This window comes from Trachypithecus francoisi, unplaced genomic scaffold, assembly GCF_009764315.1.
Source record: "Trachypithecus francoisi isolate TF-2019V2 unplaced genomic scaffold, Tfra_2.0 Lachesis_group12, whole genome shotgun sequence".
Lineage (NCBI taxonomy): Eukaryota > Metazoa > Chordata > Mammalia > Primates > Cercopithecidae > Trachypithecus > Trachypithecus francoisi.
Genome location: NW_022681457.1, coordinates 67589158 through 67614549, shown reverse-complemented (window position 1 = coordinate 67614549; position 25392 = coordinate 67589158). Strand labels below are relative to the sequence as shown.

General features: G+C 54.0%; 2 protein-coding genes across 7 annotated transcripts in view; one reads left to right on the top strand and one right to left on the bottom strand.

Moving 5' to 3' along the window:
• SIPA1L3 (signal induced proliferation associated 1 like 3) overlaps window positions 1–25392 on the bottom strand; it is a 313577-nt gene that overhangs the window by 3739 nt on the left and 284446 nt on the right. For 5 of the 6 annotated variants that reach the window (XM_033226046.1, XM_033226044.1, XM_033226045.1 and 2 more), the window contains 6 exons: window positions 22207–22428; window positions 12800–12965; window positions 11364–11607; window positions 6326–6469; window positions 2737–2872; window positions 415–496 (listed from right to left, as the gene is read on the bottom strand). In XM_033226046.1, coding sequence (XP_033081937.1) covers window positions 415–496; window positions 2737–2872; window positions 6326–6469; window positions 11364–11607; window positions 12800–12965; window positions 22207–22428 — 994 coding nt within the window. The remainder of the gene's footprint in view (window positions 1–414; window positions 497–2736; window positions 2873–6325; window positions 6470–11363; window positions 11608–12799; window positions 12966–22206; window positions 22429–25392) is intronic. The other variant, XM_033226049.1, reaches the window with a different exon arrangement.
• The window catches only part of LOC117092460 (40S ribosomal protein S2-like), a 917-nt gene continuing 899 nt past the window's right edge, over window positions 25375–25392 (top strand). Inside the window, exon 1 of the mRNA XM_033226058.1 lies at window positions 25375–25392. This exon is cut by the window's right edge and continues 899 nt beyond it. The gene's annotated coding sequence lies outside the window, so the exon portion shown is untranslated.

Sequence of the window (25392 nt, the reverse complement as noted above, 5' to 3'; positions counted from 1 at the left end):
ACACCCGGCTAATTATTATACTTTTTAATAGAGATGGGGTTTCACCATGTTGGCCAGGCTGGTCTCGAACTCCTGATCTCAGGCAACCCACCCCCCCTTGGCCTCCCAAAGTGCTGGGATTACAGGCATGAGCCACCGCGCCTGGCCACAATTACATTTTTGATAAATGTTGTCCAATTGCCCCCTGAAAAGCCTGGGCTGATTATTCTTCCCCCAAGAATGGATGAGTTTCTCTGAGTGCTTGCCAGCCTTGGGTGTTATCACTGTTTACTGTTCATCCATGACTGCAGTCAAGCACAGGAGGTGTGGGGGTGGGGTGGGTGCTGCATGGCCGGGGCAGGTGCCCGATCCCTGCTGACCACCCTGCCCGGTGTCTGGGAAGTGGGATGGAGAGGGCGTGGCCCCCGGCATTACCTTCTGTAGGTCAGTGTGCAGCTGTTTCAGCATCACCTCCAGCTGGTACACCTTGCCTGTCAGATCCAGGGGCGGCTCCTCGCTGGAAAGACAGGGACAAGGTCAGCCTGAGGCCCCACAGCCCCTGAGGAGGGCTTCTGGCCCACAGCTGAGGAGCCTGGGGGTACGGGCCCCCTTAAGGCTGACATTCTGGCGAAGCCCGAGGAGAAGCTCCCAGGGGAAGCGGGAAGCCAGCCCTCCACCGGCATCCTCCACCCTCCAAGAGCACCTTTGTGGATGTGGATGGGGTGTTGGGAGCACCAGGCCAGGGGAAGGGTGGGGGCCCGCCCTGAAGTGTGTGTTTTCCCTGAGGCTGGGCCGTGCATGTGACTTCAGGGAGCACCCCTTCTTCGTCCCTCCAGGACACAAAGAGCCCACTCCACAGATGCCTGCTGAGCACCTGGCGGGTGCAGGCACCATTCCAGGCACAGGAAGCATGAGAATGGACAGATGGTGAAAAGGGCCCGCCCTCGTGGGCAGGACCCACAACGGTCCTGTCAGTGATGCTGACCATGTGCCCATCACTGAGAGCCAACCCGCACCAAGCCTCAGGCTGCCTGGCTCATCTCACAGAGCTCCTCTCCCACTGTGGCCTTCGGATGTGCTGCACAGTTAGCCTCAGGCTGCCTGGCTCATCTCACAGAGCTCCTCTCCCACTGTGGCCTTCGGATGTGCTGCACAGTTACCCACTGGACAGCGGAGGATATGCAGGCAGTATCGCTCACCCACATGCTGGTGCTTGGATTTGAATCAGGGACCCATGGCCAGTAGCTGCCCCTCTGCAGATCCTCCCAGCCCTGGGCCTGCCTGGCCCCTGCAGAGAACACACAGCCCCTTCCCGCTTGGAGCTGGGGTTGAAGGAGGCTCTGTTGGACGCTGTGGGTGCACAGGTGGTGGCGGTCGGGGGCTGGCCCTCCTGCCTCACCCACCCTTTCCTACAACCTTGCTGCTGAGTCCTGGGAATCTGCAGCTGCAGAGGGAGATGGGGGCAAATGGGCTCCAGGAGTGCTGCCCAGGGGCCACAGGTCCCACTGCTTCCCACAGCCCGTGCTGCTCCTGCCCCCGAGCCTGGCAGCACCATCTGGAACTGCCGATCTCTTGTAATTACAGGGGGCCTACGTTCGTGGTGGAGGTTGAGTTCTGAAGCCAGAGTGTGAAAAGCAAGAAGTCAAAATTACCCTCAAAAATTGCTCCCACTGCCCATGAAGTACAGTGTACGGATGGTTGTATATAGAACCCTGCACCGTGAGGTGTGCAGACGAGTGTGAAATGCACTATTTAAATCCATGTACAGGCAGAATGTGCCATTTACATTCTCTCTGCCTCTTTTTAATTTTGTTTTCTGCCAAGTGAGTGCAGTCAAATATGCTGCGCTGAATGTGAGAAGCCACGCGTGAGATGACAAATGTGAGAGATCTGTCCCCGTCCTCTTCCTTCCCCCGTGAAGCCTCCTGAGGGCCAGGCCTGGCCTCAGTTGCCACTGGGTCCTCAGATAGCCCAGCATGGCCCCTGGCAGGGAGGCTGGGAAGGGTGAGCATGAGGCAGAAGTCTGTGAGGTTTAGGAATCTGCAGAGGAGGAGACGAAGGAGCAGATAGGCGGGAGCCGGGCAGCGATGGGGCTGGCGAGAGGCACAGGGCTGGGGGATTGGGAGACACTGCCGAACAGCTTTCCTTTCTTTTTTTCTTTTTTTGAGATGGAGTCTTGCTCTGTGGCCCAGGCTGGAGTGCAGTGGCGTGATCTCGGCTTACTGCAACGTCCGCCTCCCGGATTCAAGTGATTCTCCTGCCTCAGCCTCTCGTGTAGCTGGGATTACAGGCACACACGACCATGCCTGGCTAATTTTTGTATTTTTAGTAGAGACGGGGTTTCACCATGTTGGCCACGTTAGTCTTGAATTCCTGACCTCAAGTGACCCACCCACCTTGGCCTCCCAAAGTGCTGGGATTACAGGTGTGAGCCACCGTGCCCGGCCTGCTTAGCAGTTTTCCAAGTTGGAAGCGAAACAACTGCGTGTGTATTGATTCAAGTGTCATCTCCGCTGGACCAGGAGATCTGTTGGAACTGGGCAGAGTCTGTCTTAGTCAGTGTGGATCCCCAGTGCATAGACAGGTGCAGTGTAATGACCTTCCAACTGTGTCAGGAGAGGGGAGCAGCTGCTATATCAGCTTCTGCTCGAAGAGTGGTGGGGGTGACCCGCAGTGGCTGCCTCTCTCTGGGTGAGCCTCTTCCACTGCACAGACCTGCCGCTGGTATGAACCCGGGTGTTCCCAGGGAAACCTCACCTCATGGTAGGGGTGGTCCTGGGGGTCGGGGGTCCCCTCTCCAGGCTCAGGTGGCTGTGGACAGGACTGTGTGCAGGCGGGATGTCCGGGCTCAGGGCCGGGTCGTTCAGAGAGAAGAGTGAGACGGCTCTTTGCACTGTCAGGGAGGGAGGAGGAGGAGAGGGGTCAGTAAGGCTCCTAGCTTCTCCCTCAATTGATGGACGACGCCTCTCCCTGCAAACCTCCACGACACTTCCTATCACTCTTGGGAAAGACTGCGTCGGCACTTGGATAGATTCTTGCCAAAACACCGACCAAATGAACACACAAAACGAGAACACAAAATCCCATCCTGATTCCGATCGAGGCGTTTGATCCAACGACTAGTTCATACAAAATACAAGGGCTGGAGAAGGCAGTTAGATGAGAGTGCGAGGCAGCGCCCGACTGGATTCTGAACCTGGCATGCTCTCAACATAAATGACTTGATTTGGTTCACAAGTAAAAGGTAGGAAAAAAGGGGTCCAAAGTGGACAGGCTGGCGCCAGGTCTACGGGGATTCGTTGTATGATTCGCTCTCCTTCGGAGGAAGCCGGGAAGATTTCAAAAGCAAAAAGGGAAGTGAGACAGATCACATCATGCATATTGAAGAGAGAAAAGAAATCGCATGGGGTTGCCAGTGAAAGTGAAGATTCCTGGGTTCCTCCTTGGACATGTGACTGGCACTGGGGGTACCTGAGCCGTCTGCGTTTTCAAACGTGACTGTTAGATTTTCTTCCTGTAATGGCAACAGCTGGCCACCGCCTCAGTGCCCTCCAATACTGGCTGGTTCAGTGAGCTACGAACGGCCAGACAATGGAATCCTCGGGGGTGTTAAAAACACGAAGGCATCCCAGTGTGCCGTGTATCGAGGGCGGCACCACCAGGGGCAGGGCAGAGGGTGAGCCTCAGAGGCAAGCAGCTCCCCAACTTCCATTTCTGTGCCTTAAGAATAGCACAGTAAAAACCCCAACACTCCTTTCCTGGCACCACCTATTGTTAACATTTTGCCCATTTACTTTTTTTTTTTTTTTTGAGACGGAGTTTCACTCTTGTCGCCTAGGCTGGAGTGCAATGGCGCGATCTCGGCTCACTGCAACCTCTGCCTCTTGGGTTCAAGCTGTTCTCTTGTCTCAGTCTCCCAAGTAGCTGGGATTACAGGCATGTGCCACCACACCCAGCTAATTTTATATTTTTAGTAGAGATGGGGTTTCTCCATGTTGGTCAGGCTGGTCTCGAACTCCTGACCTCAGGTGATCTGCCCGCCTCGGCCTCCCAAAGTGCTGGATTACAGGCATGAGCCACCACGCCTGGCCACGATATTCTCTAATATACAGTCATCTGCAAATGTTCTCTGATTCTTTGAATAATACCCTTTATAGTTATATTTTTCTATCTTGGATTTAATGTATATTCACTTTGACACTTGTGTTTTAAGAGACAGGGTCTTGCGATGTTGCCCATGCTGGAGTGCAGTGGCTCTTCACAGGCCCGAGTCCATTACTGATCAGCGTGGGAGTTCTGACCTGCTCCATTTCTGACCTGGGCCAGTACACCTGTCCTTAGGAAACCTGGTGGTCCCTGGCTCCCTGGAGGTCACCATATCGATACTGAGTTTAGTGAAGACACCGGATCGGAACAGCACACTCCAGTCTAGAACTCCTGGGCTCCAGCAATCCTCCTGCTTCAACCTCCCAAGGAGCTTGGACTACAGGTGTGTAATACCACGCCTGGCGAATTTTAAAATTAGCGCCTATAATCTCAGCTACTCAGGAGGCTGAGGCAGGAGAATCACTTGAACCTGAGAGGTGGGGGCTGCAGTGAGCCAAGATCATGCCACTGAACTCCAGTCTGGGTGAAAGAGTGAGACTCTAAAAAAGAAATAAGTAAAATAAAATTTTTTGTAGTGACGGGGTCTTGCTATGTTGCCCAGGCTGGTTGAATTCCCGGCCTTAAGCCATCCTCCCACCTTGACCTCCCAAAGTGTTGGGGTTACAGGTGTGAACCACTGCACCCAACCTGGAATATTTAAATCAAATTCCAGACATCTTTGTATTTCATCTGTAGAAACTTCACTAAGTAGCTCTAGTGGATAAAACATATATATATATATATTTTTTGGAAGAAAACTGCTATGCTATGAACACACCTACCAAAGTTAACGAGAACTCCTTTAGCCTTTTCCACTCATGTGAATTGCATGGGAAAACATATATATCTTCATTAAAAACCCCACACCTCCCGGCAAGCTGAAACCACTCTGACCTGCACTCTGCACTCCCTGCCAGCCCCTTTCCGGCTCCCGGGGAGGCACCGCTTCCTCCTGGGAGTTTCTGCTACTGCCACCCCTCCCCCATAACCTTCTGTGGTTCATCTATTAATTTTATAAGGAAGGAAAAAGCTCCCTAGGCGACCGTGACGCACAGCCTGGGAGATAAATCAGTGCCACCAGCCAGGCTCCCTCAGCTTTCTCACATGGGGTGCACAGCTCCCAGACATGCCAGGTGCATGGAGCAGCTGGGAGTGCGTAGGGGGCTTTGGCTGCCCAAGCCCTTTCCTGTGGCCTATGGTTGGTAGGGTCGGTGTCCGGGCAGCTCTGCCTTCTGCAGACAACACTACAACCGCTGATGGCATCTGGGTCTCCAGGGAGAGACCTGAGGCCTTCCTCACTTCCCACTATCCCGGAACCGGCCATCCTGGCACCAGCCGTCCTGGCCCAGGATGCTTGGAGACCCACATGAGAGAGGAGATGCCCCCAGCTGCCCGGCCCCCTGTCCCCATGTACTCCCAGCACATAAAGGGCCCTGGGTGGCAGAACAACCCTGTCCACTGCTCCAGGGAAGCCAGGGAGTGAGGATCTCTGCAGGCCTGGTATGGGGAACCCCCAACCCAGAATCAGGGTCTTGGCAGGACCCTCAGGGCACTGAAAGTCTTCATTCCCTCTTCTGGCTCCCAAATCTGGGGCTGAAAACCCAAATGTCCTCAGGGACACAGATTTTTTTTTTTTCCCCCCAGACACGGGGTCTTGCACTGTCGCCCAGGCTGGAGTGCATTGGTGTGATCACAGCTCACCACGCAGCCTCCCTCTCCTGGGCTCAAGTGATCCTCCTGCCTCAGCCTCCAGAGTGGCTGGGACTACAGGTGTGCACCGCCATGTGTCGCTTATGTTTTTCTCTTTTGTAGAGACTGGGTCTTACTATGTGGCCCAGGCTGGTCTCAAACTCCTGGCCTCAAGTGATCTTCTTGCCTCGGACTCTCAGAGTGCTGGGATTACAGGTGTGAACACTGTGCTTGGTCTCATGTGTTTTCCATGCAGTGTTTTGTGTAATTGTCATGGCAGCCTCAAGCATGGTGACTTTCACTTGTCGGTCAACATGATAACTCGCATCAAAGAGATGAAGACACTTGCCCAGGGCTGCATGGTAAGCAAGTGATGGGGCAGGACTGGAACCCCGCTCCCTGATTCTGGAACCTGAGTGGGTATCCCTGCAAAGCCACGAGGCCCTCCATAAATCCCTCTAGAACAGAGGAGGGTGTGGGGGCCCGGCGGGACTGGGTGGAAGGCGCCTACCTTCGTATGCCTTGGCTGCGTTCACCAGGCTGGACCACTCGAGGCCAGCAGCCGTGTCAGGCAGGGGCATCATCCCAGGGTCCAGGCGCCGCAGGGGGCGGTCCCGCCCATCAGCCAGCGAGAGCTCCGAGGCTGAGATGGTGGCTGGATGGGGAGGGTGGAGATGGCAGTGGTTCAGCATGACAACGCCGGGGACACAAATACATGAAGACATTCCATTGCTTATGCAGAGACGCTACGTGTCCGGGAAAACCTCCAGCAGGGGGTAAGGGGTCTGGGAGCGCTGTCTACGGAGGCCTGACTTTAAACAAGGTGCTGGGCCAGGCCTGGTAGAGATGTCATCTGGACAAAACTCTGACGGGGGGGAGGGAGTGCGCCAGGGGGACACCTGGGGGAGGAACATTCCAGGCAGACGGAACAGCCAGTGCTAAATCCCTGAGGCAGGAGTGCGCCTGGAAGGTTTAAGGAACACGGAGGCGGCCCCTATGGCTGGGTGAGGGTGAGCAAGGGAGGAAGCAGCAGGAGGCGAGGACAGAGGCAACACAGCCGCACCATGCGGGTCCTGTGGGCCCCAACGGCGACGGTGTTCTCACCCTGAGTGTAACGGAGCCCTGGAAGGCTCCCTCTGGGCGCATGTGGGGGGAGGCAGGGAGCAGGTAGGAGCTGTAACCATGACCCACAATGACGCTGCGCAGGACCAGGGTGGGGCCATGGTAGGACCCGGGGGCAGATTCTGGGCCTACTTTTCAGGGGCTGCCAACAGGATTTCCTGAGGGATGGATATGGCTGTGAAACAAAAGAGAAGGACCAAGATTGCAGCTCTGATCAGGAAGGCTTGGGTGGGGGATCAGAAATCTGTTTCTGGAGGTGCTTTGTGGAGATGGCCCTGGACACCCCAAGGAGACAGTGGGAGGGGGGCTGGCCACAGGAGCTGGCAACAAATAGAGTCCCAGCTGCACCTGTAATCAGAATCGCCAGTGTATGGACAGTGTTTAGACACGGTGGGGTTGCCGTGGTGGGGTGTTCAGGTATGATACGCTGAGCAGAGGAGAGGCCTGTGACATCTCAGGGGTTGGAGGTGAGAAGCAACGGCGCCAGCACTGCTTTCGCACGTGCTGTGGCTATCGAGAGTCCCCAGCACCAGGCTTAATCCCTGGCCTGGGGCTCCGTGACTCCCTGAAGCCCCTAAGGGAAGAGGACAGAGGAGGATAGCCAGGTACAGAGAGACCAGGAGACAGGCCTGAGGGCCCTTAGCTGGGAATCGTCAGAGCCCGACCATGGGCCCAGTCCGCTCTGCGTTCCTGGCACCTCCTCTGTGCAGGGCCCAGGGTGATCATCTCGCAGTCTCACCCTGAGCCTGGCGGGGGCGGGGGTGTCACGATCTCCGCGCATGGAGGAAAACTGAGACCCGAGCGAGGCGCTGCCTTGCCTGGGCTCGCGTGGCTTCCAGCTGGTACTTCTCAGTGCCGACTACGCATGAGGTGTACGCTATGTGCTTTCCATATATTCACTTGTTTGATTCTTTCAACCTAGGCATGTGGGCACTACTTTTTCATTTTACAGTCAAAGAAACTGAGGCACAGAGAGGTTATATCTGTGAGTGGAAGATGTGGGACATAAACTCAGGTCGTCCAGCTCTGTGATATGTGGTGTGCAGTAAGTGCTGGCTGAATGGGTGAATGAACGAGTCCTTGGCCTCCATGCTCCGCCCTCGGCCTCCTGGCTCCTCCCTCAGCCTCCATCCTCTGCCCTTGGCCTCCATGCTCTGCCCTTGATCTCCATGCTCTGCCTTGATCTCTATGCTCTGCCCTTGACCTCCTTGTTCCACCCTCAGCCTCCTTGCTCTGCCCTTGACCTCCACGCTCTGCTCTTGGCCTCCATTCTCCACCCTAGACCTCCACGCTCCACCCTTGGCCTCCTTGCTCTGTCCTTGACCTCCATGCTCTGCCCCTGACCTCAATGTTCCACCCTTAGTCTCCTTGCTCCACCTTTGACCTCCATGCTCTGCCCTTAATCTCCTTGCTCTGCCCTTGACCTCCATGCTCCATTCTTGGCCTCCTTGCTCACCCTTGACCTCCATGCCCCACCCTTGACCTCTTTGGTCTGCCCTTGACCTCCATGCTCCGCCCTTGACCTCTTTGCTCCACCCTTGACCTCCATGCTCCGCCCTTGACCTCCTTGCTCCACCCTTGACCTCCATGCTCCGCCCTTGACCTCCATGCTCCGCCCTTGACCTCCATGCTCCACCCTTGGCCTCCTTGCTCCACCCTTGACCTCCTTGCTCCACCCTTGACCTCCATGCTCTGCCCTTGACCTCCATGCTCCACCCTGGGCCTCCTTGCTCTTCCCCTGGCCTCCTTGTTCTGTGCCTCCAGCCTGCTGGCATCTCACTGCTCAGCTAGCGGGAGCCATGGGAGTGGCTGTCATTGCTGAACAGGGCATCAGCAGCACCGTGTGACAGGCTCCTTGGTGTGGAGGGCACTTGGTTAGTGAAGCCCAGCCCAGGAATGACCATGTCTCTTCATCTGAGATGGGGCCTGGGAAGCGCTCTGGAGCAGGCAGTGGAGAAACGGAGAGGCCCAGGGTCCCTGGCCACACTGGGGCCAGATGGGACTCTCCCCAGCTCAGGGGTGTGGGGGAGTCAGATGGACTGAGAAGGGTATGTGTGTGTTGTGTGAGGCAGAGGGCCCTGAGCTGGGGTCAGAGCAGTGATGGAGACAACCTCAGACAAAGACAACCTCGTCTTTGGGGGGCCCCCGGTACTGTGGTAGAGACAGACATATTCTCATCTAGTGACAGCTCAGGATGGTGATGGGGGTACAGGGCAGTGAGGGGGGATGGAGGGGGTGAGAGAAACCCAGCGGTGGGGCGACGGGGCCCGTGGAGGTGCCTGACTCAGCCTGGTAGGGGGAGGGAGGGCTTCCTGGAGGAGAGGGCATCTGAGTCAAGATGGAAAGAATGAGGTACAGCAAGCTGGAGGAATTCAGATCGACCTGTGGAGTCTGTGTCTGTGTCCTCTGTCACCACCTCTCTGCGGTGGCTGCTGTCCCCTTCCTTTGCAGTGGCTGAACATCTACTTTGTGACCAGCCCTGCCTTAGGCAGAAACAGAGCAGCAAGGAGGAGAGACCGAGGAAGGAACGTGGAGGGAAGCCTGGGGAGCAGGGAAATTTCCACTGGAGTGGGCAGCCCCGTGAGGGCAGGGGTGTGCTCTGCCTTGCTCAGGGCCACATCCTGGCACCTAGAGTAGCGCCCCGCCCACAGCAGGCACTGCAGGAACAGAAAGGGAGCACATAGGAGGGCAGGGAAGCTCTGGAATTGAGATGGGGGCAGGGACCCAGCCCAGGGCTTGGAGGAGCCTTCCAGGAAAGAGCAGGAATGGAGCCAACCCTGAAGCACAAGAGTGACCCAGAAGACGACTGAGGGAAGAGCATGGCGGGCGGAGGGAACAGCCGTGCAGGATGCCCTGAGCTGGGAAGGTCTGGTGTACTGAGTGATCAAAAGCAAGGCTCTGCGAGGTGGAGGAGCAGAGGTGGGCGCCCCACACCACCAGGGCAAGGAGTGCAGATGCAAATGCCAAGGCAACAGGAAGCTGCAGGGGAATTTTTTTTTTTTTTTTTTTTTTTGAGATGGAGTCTGGCTCTGTCGCCCAGGCTGGAGTGCAGCGGCTTGATCTCAGCTCACTGCAACCTCTGCCTCCTGGGTTCAAGTGATTCTCTTGCCTCAGCCTCCTGAGTAGCTGGGACTACAGGCATGCACCACCACATCTGACTAATTTTTGTATTAGTAATTGTAATTTTTGTAGCCACCATGCCCAGCTAATTTTTGTATCTTTAGTAGAGACGGGGTTTCACCACGTTGGCCAGGCTGGTCTCGAACTCCTGACCTCAAGTGATCTGCCTGCCTTGGCCTCCCAAAGTGCTGAGATTATAGGCATGAGCCACTGTGCCCAGTCTGTGGGGGAATTTTAACGGGGGAGATAGACCGCCCTTCATAAAAGTCGCAGAGTCTCCTCCACCCCATCCCCCACAGCTCACAGGAGGCTCTGTATAGATGGCACAGGCAGGCACAGCCCCTCAGCTGAGACCCTTGGGGTAGCACATGCCCCTGAATTTGAGATGTGCTTGGATTTGAGAGAGTTAAGTGTGCAGATGCTGTGTATAATGTGCAGATGCAGATGCTGTGTCTGTGTCCTCTGTCACCACCTCTCTGCGGTGGCTGCTGTCCCCTTCCTTTGCAGTGGCTGAACATCTACTTTGTGATGTGCTTGGATCACCCAGAAAGGTCAGGGGCACCCCACACGCAGTGGCATGCCAGCGCTCTGCCCCAAGCTCCTCATCGCTAGTACTAAGTAGGGGGTGTATGGACCCTAAACAGCCTCACGTCCCTCCAGGCCAGGTCTGCCACCCAGTGCGCATGGTGCAAACTTACGTACTGTCTTTCAGTTGCGGGGGGCTTAGGGGGTGAATAAGGGGTCACAGGGTGCATCTGGGGCATGGCCAACCCCAGCTGGCTCGTGGCTTTTGATGGGGGTGGTGTGCGCAGTACCTGTTTAAGGGGAATGCTTGGTAAATATTTGCTGGGTGATTAAGGAGGGGACAAGTCACACCATGCACTACCCCCAAGTGTGGCAAACATAGGGGGAGTCAGGCAAGCAAATAAAATGCTCATGAAGCAAACCGCTTGGTGCTGGAACGGGCGGGAGGGTTGGGGGGTGCTGGGGCAGCAGCTGGGCAGCCCCATTCCCCAGGCCTGTACCCTGAGGGTGGACTTCCTCTCTGGTCTCAGGTGACTCCAATCCTTGGGTGCTCCTGACTCCCAGGTGACCCTCTGATGCTTGGCCAACGATCCCTTGCTCCTTGGGTGACACCTGGTGCCCCACCATCAGGCCCCCCGAAGTTCCTGCGAATCCCATTCCTCCAAGATGGACCCGACACTGATGACCTCTAGCCTTTGACCTCCAGGTGAGCCCCTGCTTGGGCATCCCACCTCCCAACCTTGGGGTAAATACCACGCCAGTCCCAGGGGGCCCAGGCTCACATTTCTTCTCGGGGAAGCCGCTGCCAGTGGCAGGGGTGGCGCTGGGGCCGCTGGGCGGGTGGGGGTGCTGGTGCTGGCGGCGTGCAGGCAGCGTGCTGGACGGGAAGGCGCAGGTGCTGGTGAAGAGCACGTCGCTGGGGAGCCCTGGCTCTAGGCCAGCGGGGCTGGCGAAGCTGGGCTCCCGGCGCCCGCTGCACAGGCTCTCGTCGGACAGCGTCCGCTGCAGGCCCTTCTGCGGTGACTGCTGTGGGGGTGGGTGGGATGTTGGGGGAGGTCATGGACTGGCTCGTAGCCACGGTCCTCAGAGGCATCTTCCCCTCCAGGACATCGGTGGCGAGTCCTTACCTACCCAGCATCCATTCCTGCCTGATTTCTTTCTTTCTTTCTTTCTTTTTTTTTTTTTTAAAGAGACAAGAGTCTCACTCTGTTACCCAAGCTGGAGTGTAATGGGGTGATCTCAGCTTACTACAACCTCGACCTCCTGGGCTTCAGGGATCCTTCTATCTCAGCTTCCCAGGTAAGTAGCTGGGACCACAGGTGTGTGCCACCACACTTGGCTAATTTTTAGATGTTTTTATACAGATGGGGGTCTCATTATATTGCCCAGGCTGGTCTTAAAAATCCTGGGCTCAAGTGATCCTCTCACCTTGGCCACCCAAAGTATTGGGATTACAGGTGTGAGCCACCACCCCGGTCTTCTGCCTCCTTTCTGACCAAAGCGCTTCCATGTCCCCCTGGGGACTCCCACTCCCCAACCCCACCCTCCAGCTCTGGGTAAGGGCTGGTGATCAAAGCCTGACGGGTTGGGGGAAGGTGGTGGGAGGCAAGCTGGACCCACGAGAATCAGTGCTGGTACCCCAGTGGGTAGTGCTAGGCTGATGTGCTCTCTTCCCCCAGCTGTGGGCTGGTGGGACCCAACCCTGGGGAGGCTGGGGTCCATCTCGGTTCCCACAAAACAGCTCCTACCTGGCAGTGAGGATGAGCAGGGCAGGCCTGGCTGGGAGGGGAAGGGAAGCAGATGCCACGGAGGTTCCCTGGCGCCTACTGTTCTTTCCACCCCCGTCCCTGAGTAACAAGAGCCTGAACTTTCCCTGGGAGCCCCTGCTCCACTCAGTCCCTGTGGTCTGGGCGGATGTGGCTGTTTCTGTCCTGGGCTGGAGGAGGAGGGCACGAGGCCCAGGTCCCTCCAGTTGTACGAGGTTCTCGGTATGCGGTAGATTCCTGTGTGCCTGCCTGGGCTCATCCTGTGATTCCATCCCAGACTAATGTGCTGCCCTCACTCCCAGCCACGAGCCCACACCCCTCAACAGGACTGGCAGATGCTGAAAGCTGGGGGCACGATGGGACTGTGGGGAGCACAGTCCTTCTCCCCGCCCACCCGGATGAGATCCCACTGGAAGCTGGGGGTCAGGAGCTGGGGACAGGGCGCTACGTACTCCTGCGTCTCTCTCCTGCTCTGGCCCCAGGTTGTCCATGATGATGAGTTTCTTCAGGTCATCCTCGATGGTGGATTTGTAGTTCTTACGTGGCGACCGGAGGTCTCGGAGGGATGCCCTCAACCTCGGTTGTCCAAAGACGTTTTTGGTGTTCGTGTCCACCTGCCTGGAATGAGAGTGTCAGGGTCAGAGGGGTGCCAGGGAGGCTCAAGCCACTTTTCAAAGCTGTTACGATTCAAGAGGACCGGCTCCCACGGGACGCCTTCTCTCCTTCACCCAGCGAACGTGTGGCAGAGAGGGGCTTGGATCCATTCCCTCCTCCCACAAACGTTTCCTGGGAACCACACGGAGCCTGCTGTGCTGTCCTGTTCCAGGTGCCGGGGACACGGCCATGAGCACCGAGTTGGCAGCCAGTGGGGGAGGCCCATGCTGAACACATGCACAGAGACAGACCCCCTGTGTGAGGGGAGAGGCTTTTTTTTTTTTTTTGCTTGAGACAGAGTTTTCCCTGTCGCCCAGGCTGGAGTGCAGTGATCTCGGCTCACTGAAACCTCTGCCTCCTGGGTTCAAGCTATTCACCTGCCTCAGCCTCCGGAGTAGCAGGGATTACAGGCACCCGCCACCACGTCCAGTTAATTTTTGTACTTTTAGTAGAGACGGGGTTTCTCCATGTTGGTCAGACTGGTCTCGAACTCCTGACCTCAGGTGATCCCCCCGCCTCGGCCTCCCAAAGTGCTGGGATTACAGGCGTAAGCCGCTGTGCCCAGCCTGCGTCTTTGCCTGTTGTCAGTCTACCCAGCAGAATGTGAACCATGCCAGAGCAAGGCCTGGGCTTCCCTTGGAACATATATGTGTCATTTGTGTGTGGGTGGGGGGGAATTTCTTTTTTTTTTTTTTTTTTTTGAGTCAGAGCCTCCTTTGTCGCCCAGGCTGGAATGTAGTGTTGTGATCACAGCTCACTGCAGCCTCAACCTCCTGGGCTCGAGTAACCCTCCTACCCCGGCCTCCCAAGTAGCGAGGACTACAGGCGCATGCCACTGCACCCAGCTAATTTTTTTGTAAAGATGGGGTCCCACTATGTTGCCCAGGCTGGTCCCAAACTCCTGGGCTCAAGCGATCCTTCCACCTCAGCCTCCCAAAGTGCTGGGATTACAGGCATGAGTCACTGTGCCCAGCTTATAAATTCATTTGATCCCCCCCACCCCGCCACTGCCATATGTGTTAAGGACTACTGGTATCCATCTCAAGGATGAGGCTATTAAGGTACAGAGGAGTTTAGCCACTTGTCCCAAGTCACACAGCCTGTGAGCGAAGGAGCCAGGATTCAAATCAAGGCCGCCAGGCTGCAGAGCCTACCCACGCCACTGCCAAGCTTGACTGTCACGTGGATATCAGAGATGGCAGGAAAGAACACGTATGGTGTGCGGAACAGCCACACTGGATTTAAAAATATGCTTCTGTCTGCAGATAACAATTTCTGGAAGAAATTATGAACCATGATAACCTCTGAGAGGTAGGAATCTTATTAGGTGGAAAAATGGGACTTTTCATCTGATATCCTTCTGAACTGTCTGAATTTACTTAAACATAATCATGTGTTATAACAATAAAAATAATAAAAATTAGCTTAATAAAAGCTGATGCCTGGAATTCTTCATTCTGTAACGCAAGAAAGAAAAAGAGTCTTTGAATCCGGGAAAGAAATAAGATGTCTTGGGTTCCTGAGGGTTTTAACGACTGCATTTCCTTTTTCTCTTTCTCAGCTGCCAGCCTTGGGATTTTAACAAAGGAAGGGCAAGAGCAGGGCCAGATTTTTTCCCTGTCAGGTCATATTGCTCCCCAGATTGGAAATCCAGGCCTAGAGTAATGCTGGGTCTGTCAATATCGGGGAAGTATATTCTCTGGGCAAATTAAAAGCTTTAGATCCAAAAGAGAGAAAGAGAGAGAGAGACAAAGAGAAAGAGAGACAGACACAAATCAAAAGGGGACTCCCCCACCCCTTTTGATTCCAACATTTCCCAGAATGCCCTGCACAGGGGAGTTTGACTCTGTGCAGGGCTCGTGGTGCCCATCTCCCGGCAATGAGGAAGCAGGCCTGGCCTTCAGCACGCCCCCCAGCCAGTGCACTGCCCACAGGCTCCACTCAAGAGAGGCATGCTAAGAACTCCCGGAAGCATGAATAAAATGTGCTTGCTCTTTGCACTAGCAGTCCTAGTTCTGGAAACGCGTCCTTCAGAAAGGCTCACATGAGTCCACAGTGCCACGTGTACACGGACACTTCCCAGGGTCCTGCCTGCGGAGCAGACAGCAGCCCCCAGCTGGGAAAGGGCCGGGTCCACCACCCAGAATCACACCCTCCAGAGACGCATGGCAGATCCACATGGCATGCAGAGGCTCTCCCAGATACCACATCATGTGGAAAAAGAAGTATGGATAGCGTGAAACCATTTTTAGAAAACTCACACATAGCTCAGCTTGGTACACTGGAGTTTACCAAACTTTCCTTTCTAATACTGGATACGTGAGGGATTCACTTTCTTTTTCTTTTTTTCTTTTTTTTTTTTTGAGACAGGGTCTTGCTCTGTCACCCAGGCTGGAGTGCAGTGGTGCGATCTTGCCTCACTGCAACCTCCGCCTCCCGGGTTCAAGCAATTCCCCTGCCTCAGCTTCCCGAGTAGCTGGGATTATAGGCGCCTGCCACCACGCCGGGCTAATTTTTGTATTTTTAGTAGAGACAAGGTTTCACCATGCTGGTCAGACTGATCTTGAACTCCTGACTTCGGGTGGTCCGCCCATCTTGGCCTCCCAAAGTGCTGGGATTATAGGCATGGGCCACCACGCCCGGCCAAGAATGACATCGCTTTCTACACACTGATATGGAACTACTGCCAAGAAACTGAGGTCAGGCATGGTGGCTCATGCCTGTAATCCCAGCACTTTTGGAGGCATAAGTGGGAGGATCACTCGAGCCCAGGAGTGTGGAGTGTGAGACCGGCCTGGGTAACACAGTGAGATCTGAGATCTCACCTCCACAAAAAGTGAAAAACTAGGTAGGTGTGGTGGTATACTCCTATGGGACCAGCTACTGAGACAGGAGACTGCTTGAGCTTGGGCTGTTGAGGCTGCAGTGAGCTATGATGGTGCCACTGCACTCCAGCCTGGGTGACAGAGTGATAGCCTGTCTCAAAAAAAAAAAAAAAAAGGCCGGGCGCAGTGGCTCAAGCCTGTAATCCCAGCACTTTGGGAGGCCGAGACGGGCGGATCACGAGGTCAGGAGATCGAGACCATCCTGGCTAACACAGTGAAACCCCGTCTCTACTAAAAATACAAAAAACTAGCCGGGCGAGGTGGCGGGCGCCTGCAGTCCCAGCTACTTGGGAGGCTGAGGCAGGAGAATGGCAGGAACCCGGGAGGCGGAGCTTGCAGTGAGCTGAGATCTGGCCACTGCACTCCAGCCTGGGCGACAGAGCAAGACTCCGCCTCAAAAAAAAAAAAAAAAAAAAAGAGACTTGAAGAGAAAGAGCAAGTGAGGAAGCAGTTCATATGCAGGAGGTGACCACATTAATAAAATGGGTGCAAGGGAAGCCCTCACAATCATGTGTGTGCTCACGTTTGGAACTCTGGGAGAATGTAGAAATGAAACAATGGTTGCTTTTAGGGAGGGAGCAGGATGACTGAGGGCCAGGGAAGGGAGAGAAGCTTACTTTCTATTGCAAACCCTTTTGTAGTATTTTGGTTTTTACCTTGTGCATGTTTTACCTTTCAAAACCTCAATGAAGAAACCAGCCTCCAGGTTCTGACTGACGGCACTGGACATCATCTCTGATTTGCCTCTGTTGTGTAAATTTGAATTTTGGGCCTGGCGTGGTGGCTCAATGCCTGTAATGCTAGCACTTTGGAGGCCAAGGCAGGTGGATCACTTGAGGTCAGGAGTTCAAGACCAGACTGGCCAACATGGTAAAACCCCTTCTCTACTAAAAATACAAAAATTAGCCAGGCATGGTGGTAGGCGCCTATAGTCCCAGCTACTTGGGAGGCTGAGGCATGATAATCACTTGTACCAGGAGGCAGAGGCTGCAGTGAACTGTGATCATGCCACTGTGCTCCCGCTTGGGCAACAGAGTGAAACCCTGTCACAAAAACGACGACGACAACAAAACATGTTTAATCTAAAATAACTGAGTTAGGAGTGAAATGACTCAAAAGTGCCTCTCATAATAACAAAGACACTATCTCCAAAATGCTTAGTGAGTTACAGCACATACAAGGGGAATGTATGAACAAAAGTAATAATTCTAAGCTAATATTTGATATATGCAATTTTTTTTTTTTTTTTTGAGACAGTCTCGCTCTGTCACCCAGACTGGAGTGCAGTGGCATGATCTCGGCTCACTGCAACCTCTGCCTCCTGGGTACAAGTGATTCTCCCACCTCAGCCTCCCAATAGTTGGGACTACGGGCATTTGCCATCATACTCGGCTAATTTTTGTATTTTTGTAGAGATGGGGTTTCACTATGTTGGCCAGGCTGGTCTTGAACTCCTGACCTCAGGTGATCCACCTGCCCTGAAAAAAAATCTTTTTCTCTTTTGTCTTTCTTTTGAGAAAGAGTTTCGCTCTTGTTGCCTAGGCTGGAGTGCAATGGCACGATCTCGGCTCACTGCAACCTCCGCCTCCCGGGTTCAAGCCATTCTCCAGCCTCAGCCTCCCGAGTAGCTGGGATTACAGGCATGTGCCACCATACCTGGCTAATTTTTGTAGTTTTAGTAGAGATGGGGTTTCACCATGTTGGCCAGGCTGGTCTCAAACTCCTGACCTCAGGTGATCCACCCATCCCGGCCTCCCAAAGTGCTGGGATTACAGGCGTGAGCCACCACGCCTGGCTGAAAAAATTTTTTTTATACAGATGGTACCTCACTATGTTGTTGCCCAGGATGGCTTCCAACTTCCAGGCTCAAGCGATTCCCCCGCCTCGGCCTTCCAAAGTGCTGGGAGTACAGCTGTGAGCCACTGCATATGGTTGTGATTTTTTTTTTTTTTTTTTGAGACAGAGTTTAGCTCTTGTTGCCCAGGCTGGAGTACAATGGCGTGATCTTGGCTCACTGCAACCTCCATCTCCCGGGTTCAAGCAATTCCCCTGCCTCAGCCTCCCGAGTAACTGGACAAGGGATGTGGAACAGATTACAGGCATGCGTCACCACGCCTGGCTAATCGTGTCTTTTTAGTAGAGACGGGGTTTCTCCATGCTGGTCAGGGTGGTCTTCAACTCCCGACCTCAGGTGATCCGCCTGCCTCGGCCTCCCAAAGCACTGGGATTATAGGCATGAGCCACCCTACCACAACTGGCTCTGGTTGTGATTTTTAAAATGTATCTGCAACTAAATAAATATTAAAAGGGGCTGCGTGCGGTGGCTCACGACTGTAATCCCAGCACTTTGGAAGGCCGAGGGGGGCGGATTGCCTGAGGTCAGGAGTTCGAGACCAGCCTGACCAACATGGTGAAACCCCATCTCTATTAAAAACACAAAAATTAAGAAGAACAAAACAAAACAAAACAAAAATTAGCCAGGCGTGGTGGTGTGCACATGTAGTCCCACCTACTTGGGAGGCTGAGGCAGAAGAAGTGCTTGAACCCAGGAGGTGGAGGTTGCAGTGAGCCGCGATCACTCCACTGCACTCTAGCCTGGGCAACAAAGCGACACTTTGTCTCAAAAATAAATAAATACATAGATAAATAAATAAATATTAAAAGGAACTAGGAAGCGATTTCATTTGTGTCCCCCCCCGATATTTTATATGTTTAGTTTACATGTGTTTACACACACATATATACAAGCCACCTCCGGATTTTGTCACTGGGAAAGCTCTTGTTGTTGCATAGGGCTGTTGTCTCTCCAGGTATATCTTCTGAGCTCCTGCTAAGTGTGTGGTCTGGGTGAGGTTCAGGATGTCTCTGTTCTGGGCCCCGTGGGGGTGACAGAGAGGAAGCAAGCTGCCATGGGAGTGGCATTCGCTGTTCCCTGGGACAGGTGCTGGGGGTGGGCCGAGCCTGGGACAGGTGCTGGGGGTGGGCCGAGCCTGGGACAGGTGCTGGGGGTGGGCCGAGCCTGGGACAGGTGCTGGGGGTGGGACGAGCCTGGGACAGGTGCTGGGGGTGGGCTGAGCCTGGTGCAGAGGTTCAGAGAACTTCTCCAAGAAAGGCATGTCTGTGTTGATACCCAAGGAGTGGTGCTATGGGTTGAACTGGGCCCCCATAAAAAGCTATATTGAAGTCCTAAGCCCCAGCATCTCCAAATGTGACCTCATTTGGAGACAGAGTCTTTCCAGAGGCAATCAGGTGAATTCGGTAGACCCTAATTCCGTTAGATTGGTGTCCTTACAGAAAGGGGAAATGTGGGCACAGACACAGGGAGAACGTCATGCAAAGAGGAGGCGGAGACGGGGGTGATGCATCTACGTGTTGGCACCCACTGGCTGCTAGGAGGGAGGCCAGGAACAGGTTCCCCCTCACCGCCCTTGGAGGGAACCACCCTGTCAACGCCTGGACCTTGGACTTCTGGCCTCCGCAACGGTGAGACGGTACATTTCTGTAGTTTAAGCCACTTAGTGTGTGGTACTTTGTTGCGGCTGCCCCAGCAAATTAACATGGGTGGGCAGGAGTGAGCCTAGAGTGGGGGTGTGGTTTGGGGGGTTCATGGCAGAGGAAGCAGTGTGCACGGGTGATTGTTGAGGAGGGTAACAGGGTTCAGCAGGGTCCAACTTGGGGCACACTGAAAAGTGGGGGCTTTATAGTATCTACTTATTGGGTTCGCCGCGAGAATCAAACGAGATCCACACGTCTTATGTTCAGGATAGAGCATGCCCTGTGTGCCGGGCACGTTACAAGTGCCTTGTGACCAAGATGGCAGAACCTATTTCCCATGGGGGACACAGGATGTGGAACAGAGTACAGCGACACGGAATGACAGCCTGGGCTACTGAAGGCCAGGAGGACGTGTGTGAGGGGGTGCCATTAGAGCGAGTCCTCGTGAGCTGCACCCGACAAGATCTGGAGGGAGCGCACTGCAGGCAGCATTGAGAGCCAGTGCAAAGGCCCTGGGGTGTGCCTCGACGTGGAGAGTCTGAGGAGGAGCAAGAGGCCAGTGTGGCTGGAACAGAGCGAGCAGGGGAGTGGACAGGAATGAGGGCAGAGGTGAGGGACAGATCATCCAGGGTCTGAGCGGGAGTTTGGGCAAAGAACACGGTGCCTGGTATAAAATGTGCGTAGTCAATGTGAGCCTGCATCATTAATCCTGGGAGCATGGGAGGCTGCTAAGGTTTTAAGCAGTTTTAATCATCAGTCTAGTTTTCAGAATCCCCTCTGGCTCTCAGTGTGAGCTCAGCACACTCGCCTGCTGATATCTCCAGGGACACTGTTTCTGTCTCCTGACACGTCTCTCCCTCCAAGCTCTGTGTCATCCCCCGATTTGAATGTCTCCATCTAGGTCATGAAAGATGACACTAAAAAGAACAGGATGGAGGAGGGCAGAGCCCCTCACTCAAGAGACACGAGCCTTGATCCAGGCTTCCTGGGCTCTGATCCAGGCTGCATCCCTCATCAGCTGTGTGACTCTGGGCCTCAGCTGCCTCATCTGTAAAAGGAGGAGGACAGGGGCCAGGCACAGTGGCTCATGCCTGTAATCCCAGCACTTTGGGAGGCTCAGGCGGACAGATCACTTGAGGCCAAGAGTTTGAGACCAGCCTAACATTGTGAAACCCCGTCTCTACTAAAAATACAAAATTAGTCGGGCGTGGTGGCGCACACCTGTAATCCCAGCTACTCAGGAGGCTGAGGCTGGAGAATCACTAGAACCTGGGCGGTGGAGGTGGCAGTGAGCCGAGATAGCACCATTGCACTCCAGCCAGGGCAACAAGAGTGAAACTCCATCTCAAAAAAAAAACAAAAAAAAAACCAAAAACCAAAAACCAAAAACGGGGGTGGGGTGGGGAGAGGACAGGACCACCCCCATGGAGCTGTTGCGGGATCCAGTAAATTCATTTGCATCAAACCACTTAGAACTGAACCTAGATGTGGTGAGTGCTCAGGAAATGTTAGCTCCTGTATCCTCCAACTGAAAAACAAAACCCTTTCTCAACTGCACACCCCTCTCCTCTTTCACTTTAAAGTAAAATGCCCCAAATGAACTGCTCACGCAGCTCCTCAATTCTGCCTCACCCTTTTCTCCTGAAACCTCGAGAGACCTCCGGGAGGCTTAACCCTATATAGTCAGTTCTCAGGCTCATCACCCTGGCCTGGGCCCCGCCTCCTCGCCTGAGCTCCGCCTCCCCTGGCCCCGCCTCTGCACCTCCCCGCCTTCCCTGCCCCACCTCCTTCCCCGGTTTCTCCTTTGGCTCAACGCCAAGGGGTTTCAGTCTCAGTCCCACAGTTCTCTATCCACACCCTGCCTTAGGTGCTCTTCCAGCCTCGCAGCTCTAGGCTGATTAATACCCAAAGTTCTCCCTCCAGCCTGACCTCTCCACTGAATCCGGGATTCCTTACTCAAGGGCCTCCCCGACGACTCCGTCTGGATGTCTCCTGCGAATCTCACACCGAAGCATCCAGGATTGAGCTACTATGCCTTCCCCAAGACTGCTCCCCACTCAAGACAAGTCTATTCTCCAGGCTTCAAGGCACCGCATCATCCTCAACCCCTCTCTTTCTCTCACACCACATCCACTCTGCCAGCAAGCCGGGTCTGCTCCATTTCAGATAATCTATCCGGAACCGCCCCCTTCTCACCCTCTCCGCCCCCCACCCTGCTCCCGCCCCCTCATCTCCGCCTGGACCACGACAGCAGCTCCTCCCTGCTCCTCGCAGGCTGCTCCCCACACACAGCCACAGCGACCCTGGAATGCCCAATTTAGATCCTGCCCCATCTCTGCTCCATGCCCTCCCGTAGCTCCATCTCACTCAGGGCAGACGCCAAGCCCCTTCCACGTGGCCTGCAAGACCCTCCGCGTTCTGTCCCCATCCCTCCCTGACCTCATGCCCCCACACCCTCCCCTGGCCCAAACTGTTCCAGCCACCCCAGCCTGCCCGCAGGCAACCGTGTCACTCACTGCCTCAGGACCTTTGCAGCTGCTACTCCTTCTGTCTGGAATGTTCCTCACCCGGATGCGGCACAGGGCTAACCGCCATGGACCTACTGCGTGCTTCTCTTATTCATTCCATTTACTGTTGGTCACCCCAGTTGGAATGCCAGCTCCCTAAGAGGGTTCTCGCCTGTCCTGTTCGCAGCTGCAGCCCCAGTGTGTACACTGGCTCACAGTCATCTGTACACTGACAGCATGTGCCATCACCCTCTTTCCGCCCCGGAGACGCCCTGGTGTGGATCTGGCGAGCGCCTTGCTGGATATCCAGGCACTTACTTCTTTGGGTCACTGAAGGGGAGTGGCCGTGGTGGGGGCTCCTCCGTTCTCTTCCACCCTGTTGGGTGCTTATTGCGCACAGGCTGCTTGGAGAAGAAGGACTTGGGGACGGAGGCGGAGAGCTGGAAGGGGCTGGGCTGGGCCAGCTGGGAGGGCCGAGGAGTCTCTGCACTGGCAGTTTTGTAAACCTGAGCGGGGTAGCCAACCCTCGAGCCCATGTCACTGCAAAGCAAAAATGAAAGAGATTAAAAAACCAAATCCATTCCACATTTGGCAAGACAGCGCTATTGAAGTTTACTCCTGGGAATCAAAAAGGTTCATTTGCACAAGAGAGACACAAATATATTACCGCTGTGGAAAATTCCAACAATATAGACGCCTATCTGTAGAAAAGGGAAGGTTGCCTGCACAGCGCCCAGTCCCACCCAAGGATGGCCTTCTAGCACATTTGGTTCCTCTATGGGAATCTGAAAAATTCACTCCAGTCTCCTTGGTACAACCTATGCAGCTAAAGGTGGGGATCCCACCTCCTGCTCATCTCTAGAGGGAACTATGGCTTACAGTTTGCTCTTTTTCGTTCCTAACTTTTCTCTCTCCTTTTTTTTTCGAGACAGGGTCTCACTCTATCACCCAGGCTGGAATGCAGTGGCGCGATCTCAGCTCACCGCAGGCTCGACCACCCAGCCTCAAGTGATCATCCCACCTCAGCCTCTGAGTAGCTGCAACTACCAGCATGCACTACTATGCCTGGCTAATTTTTGTAGAGATGGGGTTTCACTATGTTCCCAGGCTGGTCTTGAGCTCCTGGGCTCAAGCAATCCACCTGCCTTGGCCTCCCAAAGTGTTGGGATTATAGGCATGAGTCACTGGGCCTGGCCCTTAACCTTTTTCTTTCTTTCTTTCTTTTTTTTGAGACAGAGTCTCACTCTGTTACCCAGGCCAGAGTGCAGTGGTGCAATCTCGGCTCACTCCATCCTCAGTCTCCTGAGTTCAAGCGATTCTCCTGCCTCAACCTCCCCAGGAGCTGGGATTACAGATGTGTGCCACCATGCCCAGCTAAGTTTTTTGTATTTTTAGTAGAGGCAGCGTTTCAACATGTTGGCCAGGCAGGTCTCAAACTCCTAACCTCAGATGATCCCCCAACTCAGCCTCCCAAAGTGTTGGGATTACAGGCATGAGCCACCGCGGCTGCTCAACCTTTTTCTTTCTTTCTTTTTTTTTTTTGAGACGGAGTCTTGCTCTGTCGCCCAGGCTGGAGTGCAGTGGCCGGATCTCAGCTCACTGCAAGCTCCGCCTCCCGGGTTCACGCCATTCTCCTGCCTCAGCCTCCCGAGTAGCTAGGACTACAGGCCCCCGCCACCTCGCCCGGCTAGTTTTTTTTTGGTATTTTTAGTAGAGACGGGGTTTCACCATGTTAGCCAGGATGGTCTCGATCTCCTGACCTCGTGATCCGCCCGTCTCGGCCTCCCAAAGTGCTAGGATTACAGGCTTGAGCCACTGCGCCCGGCCGCTCAACCTTTTTCTATGCAAAAACATACACATATGTATATAAAAGGGGGCATTCTGGGGGGGGGGCGATGGGTGGGAGGATTATTAGTTTTTTGTTTATTTACAGAGACAACGTCTCACTATGTTGCCCAGGCTGGCCTCAAATTCCTGGGTTCAGGTGATCCTCCCACCTCAGCTTCCTAAGTAGCTGGGAACACGGGCGTGTGCCACTATACCCAGCTAGGATTATATATATAAGTTAATAAATCCTTATTTTTTTTTTTTTTTTTTTTTTTTGAGACGGAGTCTGGCTCTGTCGCCCAGGCTGGAGTGCGGTGGCCGGATCTCAGCTCACTGCAAGCTCCGCCTCCCAGGTTCACGCCATTCTCCTGCCTCCGCCTCCCAAGTAGCTGGGACTACAGGCGCCCGCCTCGTCGCCCGGCTAGTTTTTTGTATTCTTTAGTAGAGACGGGGTTTCACCGTATTAGCCAGGATGGTCTCGATCTCCTGACCTTGTGATCCGCCCGTCTCGGCCTCCCAAAGTGCTGGGATTACAGGCTTGAGCCACCGCGCCCGGCCAATAAATCCTTTTTGAGGGTTCATTTAGCACTATCACAGGATGGTACTTTTTGACTATAGTCAAATGAGAAGACTGGCAAATCTTCTCCCCAGAGATGACAAAATTGACCACAAACAACCATTTCAGTACTCTGAAAACTGAGCAAACACGTATGACAACTTCAGAGGCATTTATGCTCGAGAAACTGAACTTTACGCAAGAATAGAGGAAATTCATCCCATTTTGTCCTCTCCCCACCCGTTCCCAGCTCAGCGAATGAAGAAGCTCCTCCGGAGCAGAAACTTTGGGACGGTATCAAGGGTACCAACATATGTGCATCAGGAACTTTGGAAGGAGAGGAGAGAAGGGGCAGAAGAAATATTTGAAGAAATAATGGTTGGAAACTTCTTAAATCTGATGAAAAACATTACACATCTAAGAAGCTCAACAAACACCAAGTAGGAAAAATACAGAGATTCACACCTAGAAAAAGAATTGAACGTTAAATGCTGGCCGGGTGCGGTGGCTCACGCCTGTAATCTCAGCACTTTGGGAGGCCGAGGCGGGCGGATCACCTGAGGTCAGAAGTTTGAGACCAGTCTGATCAACATGGAGAAACCCCATCGTTACTAAAATACAAAAAAATTAGCCGGGCATGGTGGCGCACCCCTGTAATCCCAGCTACTCGGGAGGCTGAGGCAGGAGAATCCCTTGAACCTGGGAGGCGGAGGTTGCGGTAAGCCAAGATCACACCATTACGCCGTTGCACTCCAACCTGGACAACAGGAGTGAAACTCTATCTCAAAAAAAAAAATAAATACATAAATAAATACATAAATAAATAAAAATAAAAATAAAGTTAAATGCTAACATAAACATCTTGAAAGCTTCAAGATGATGCATCACATATAGGGTAGCATCAATACAATTAAGGCCTATAATCCCAGCACGGTGGGAGGCCGAGACGGGAAGAACCCTTGAGCCCAGGAGTTGGAAACCAGCCTGGGAAACATAATGAGACCCCATTTCTATAAAAAAGAAAAAAATATACAATTAACTGTTGACTTCTCATTTAAAAGAATGAAATAAAAAGTAATTTTTAAAGTGCTGAAAGAGCTTTTTTTCTCCGAGAAAACACC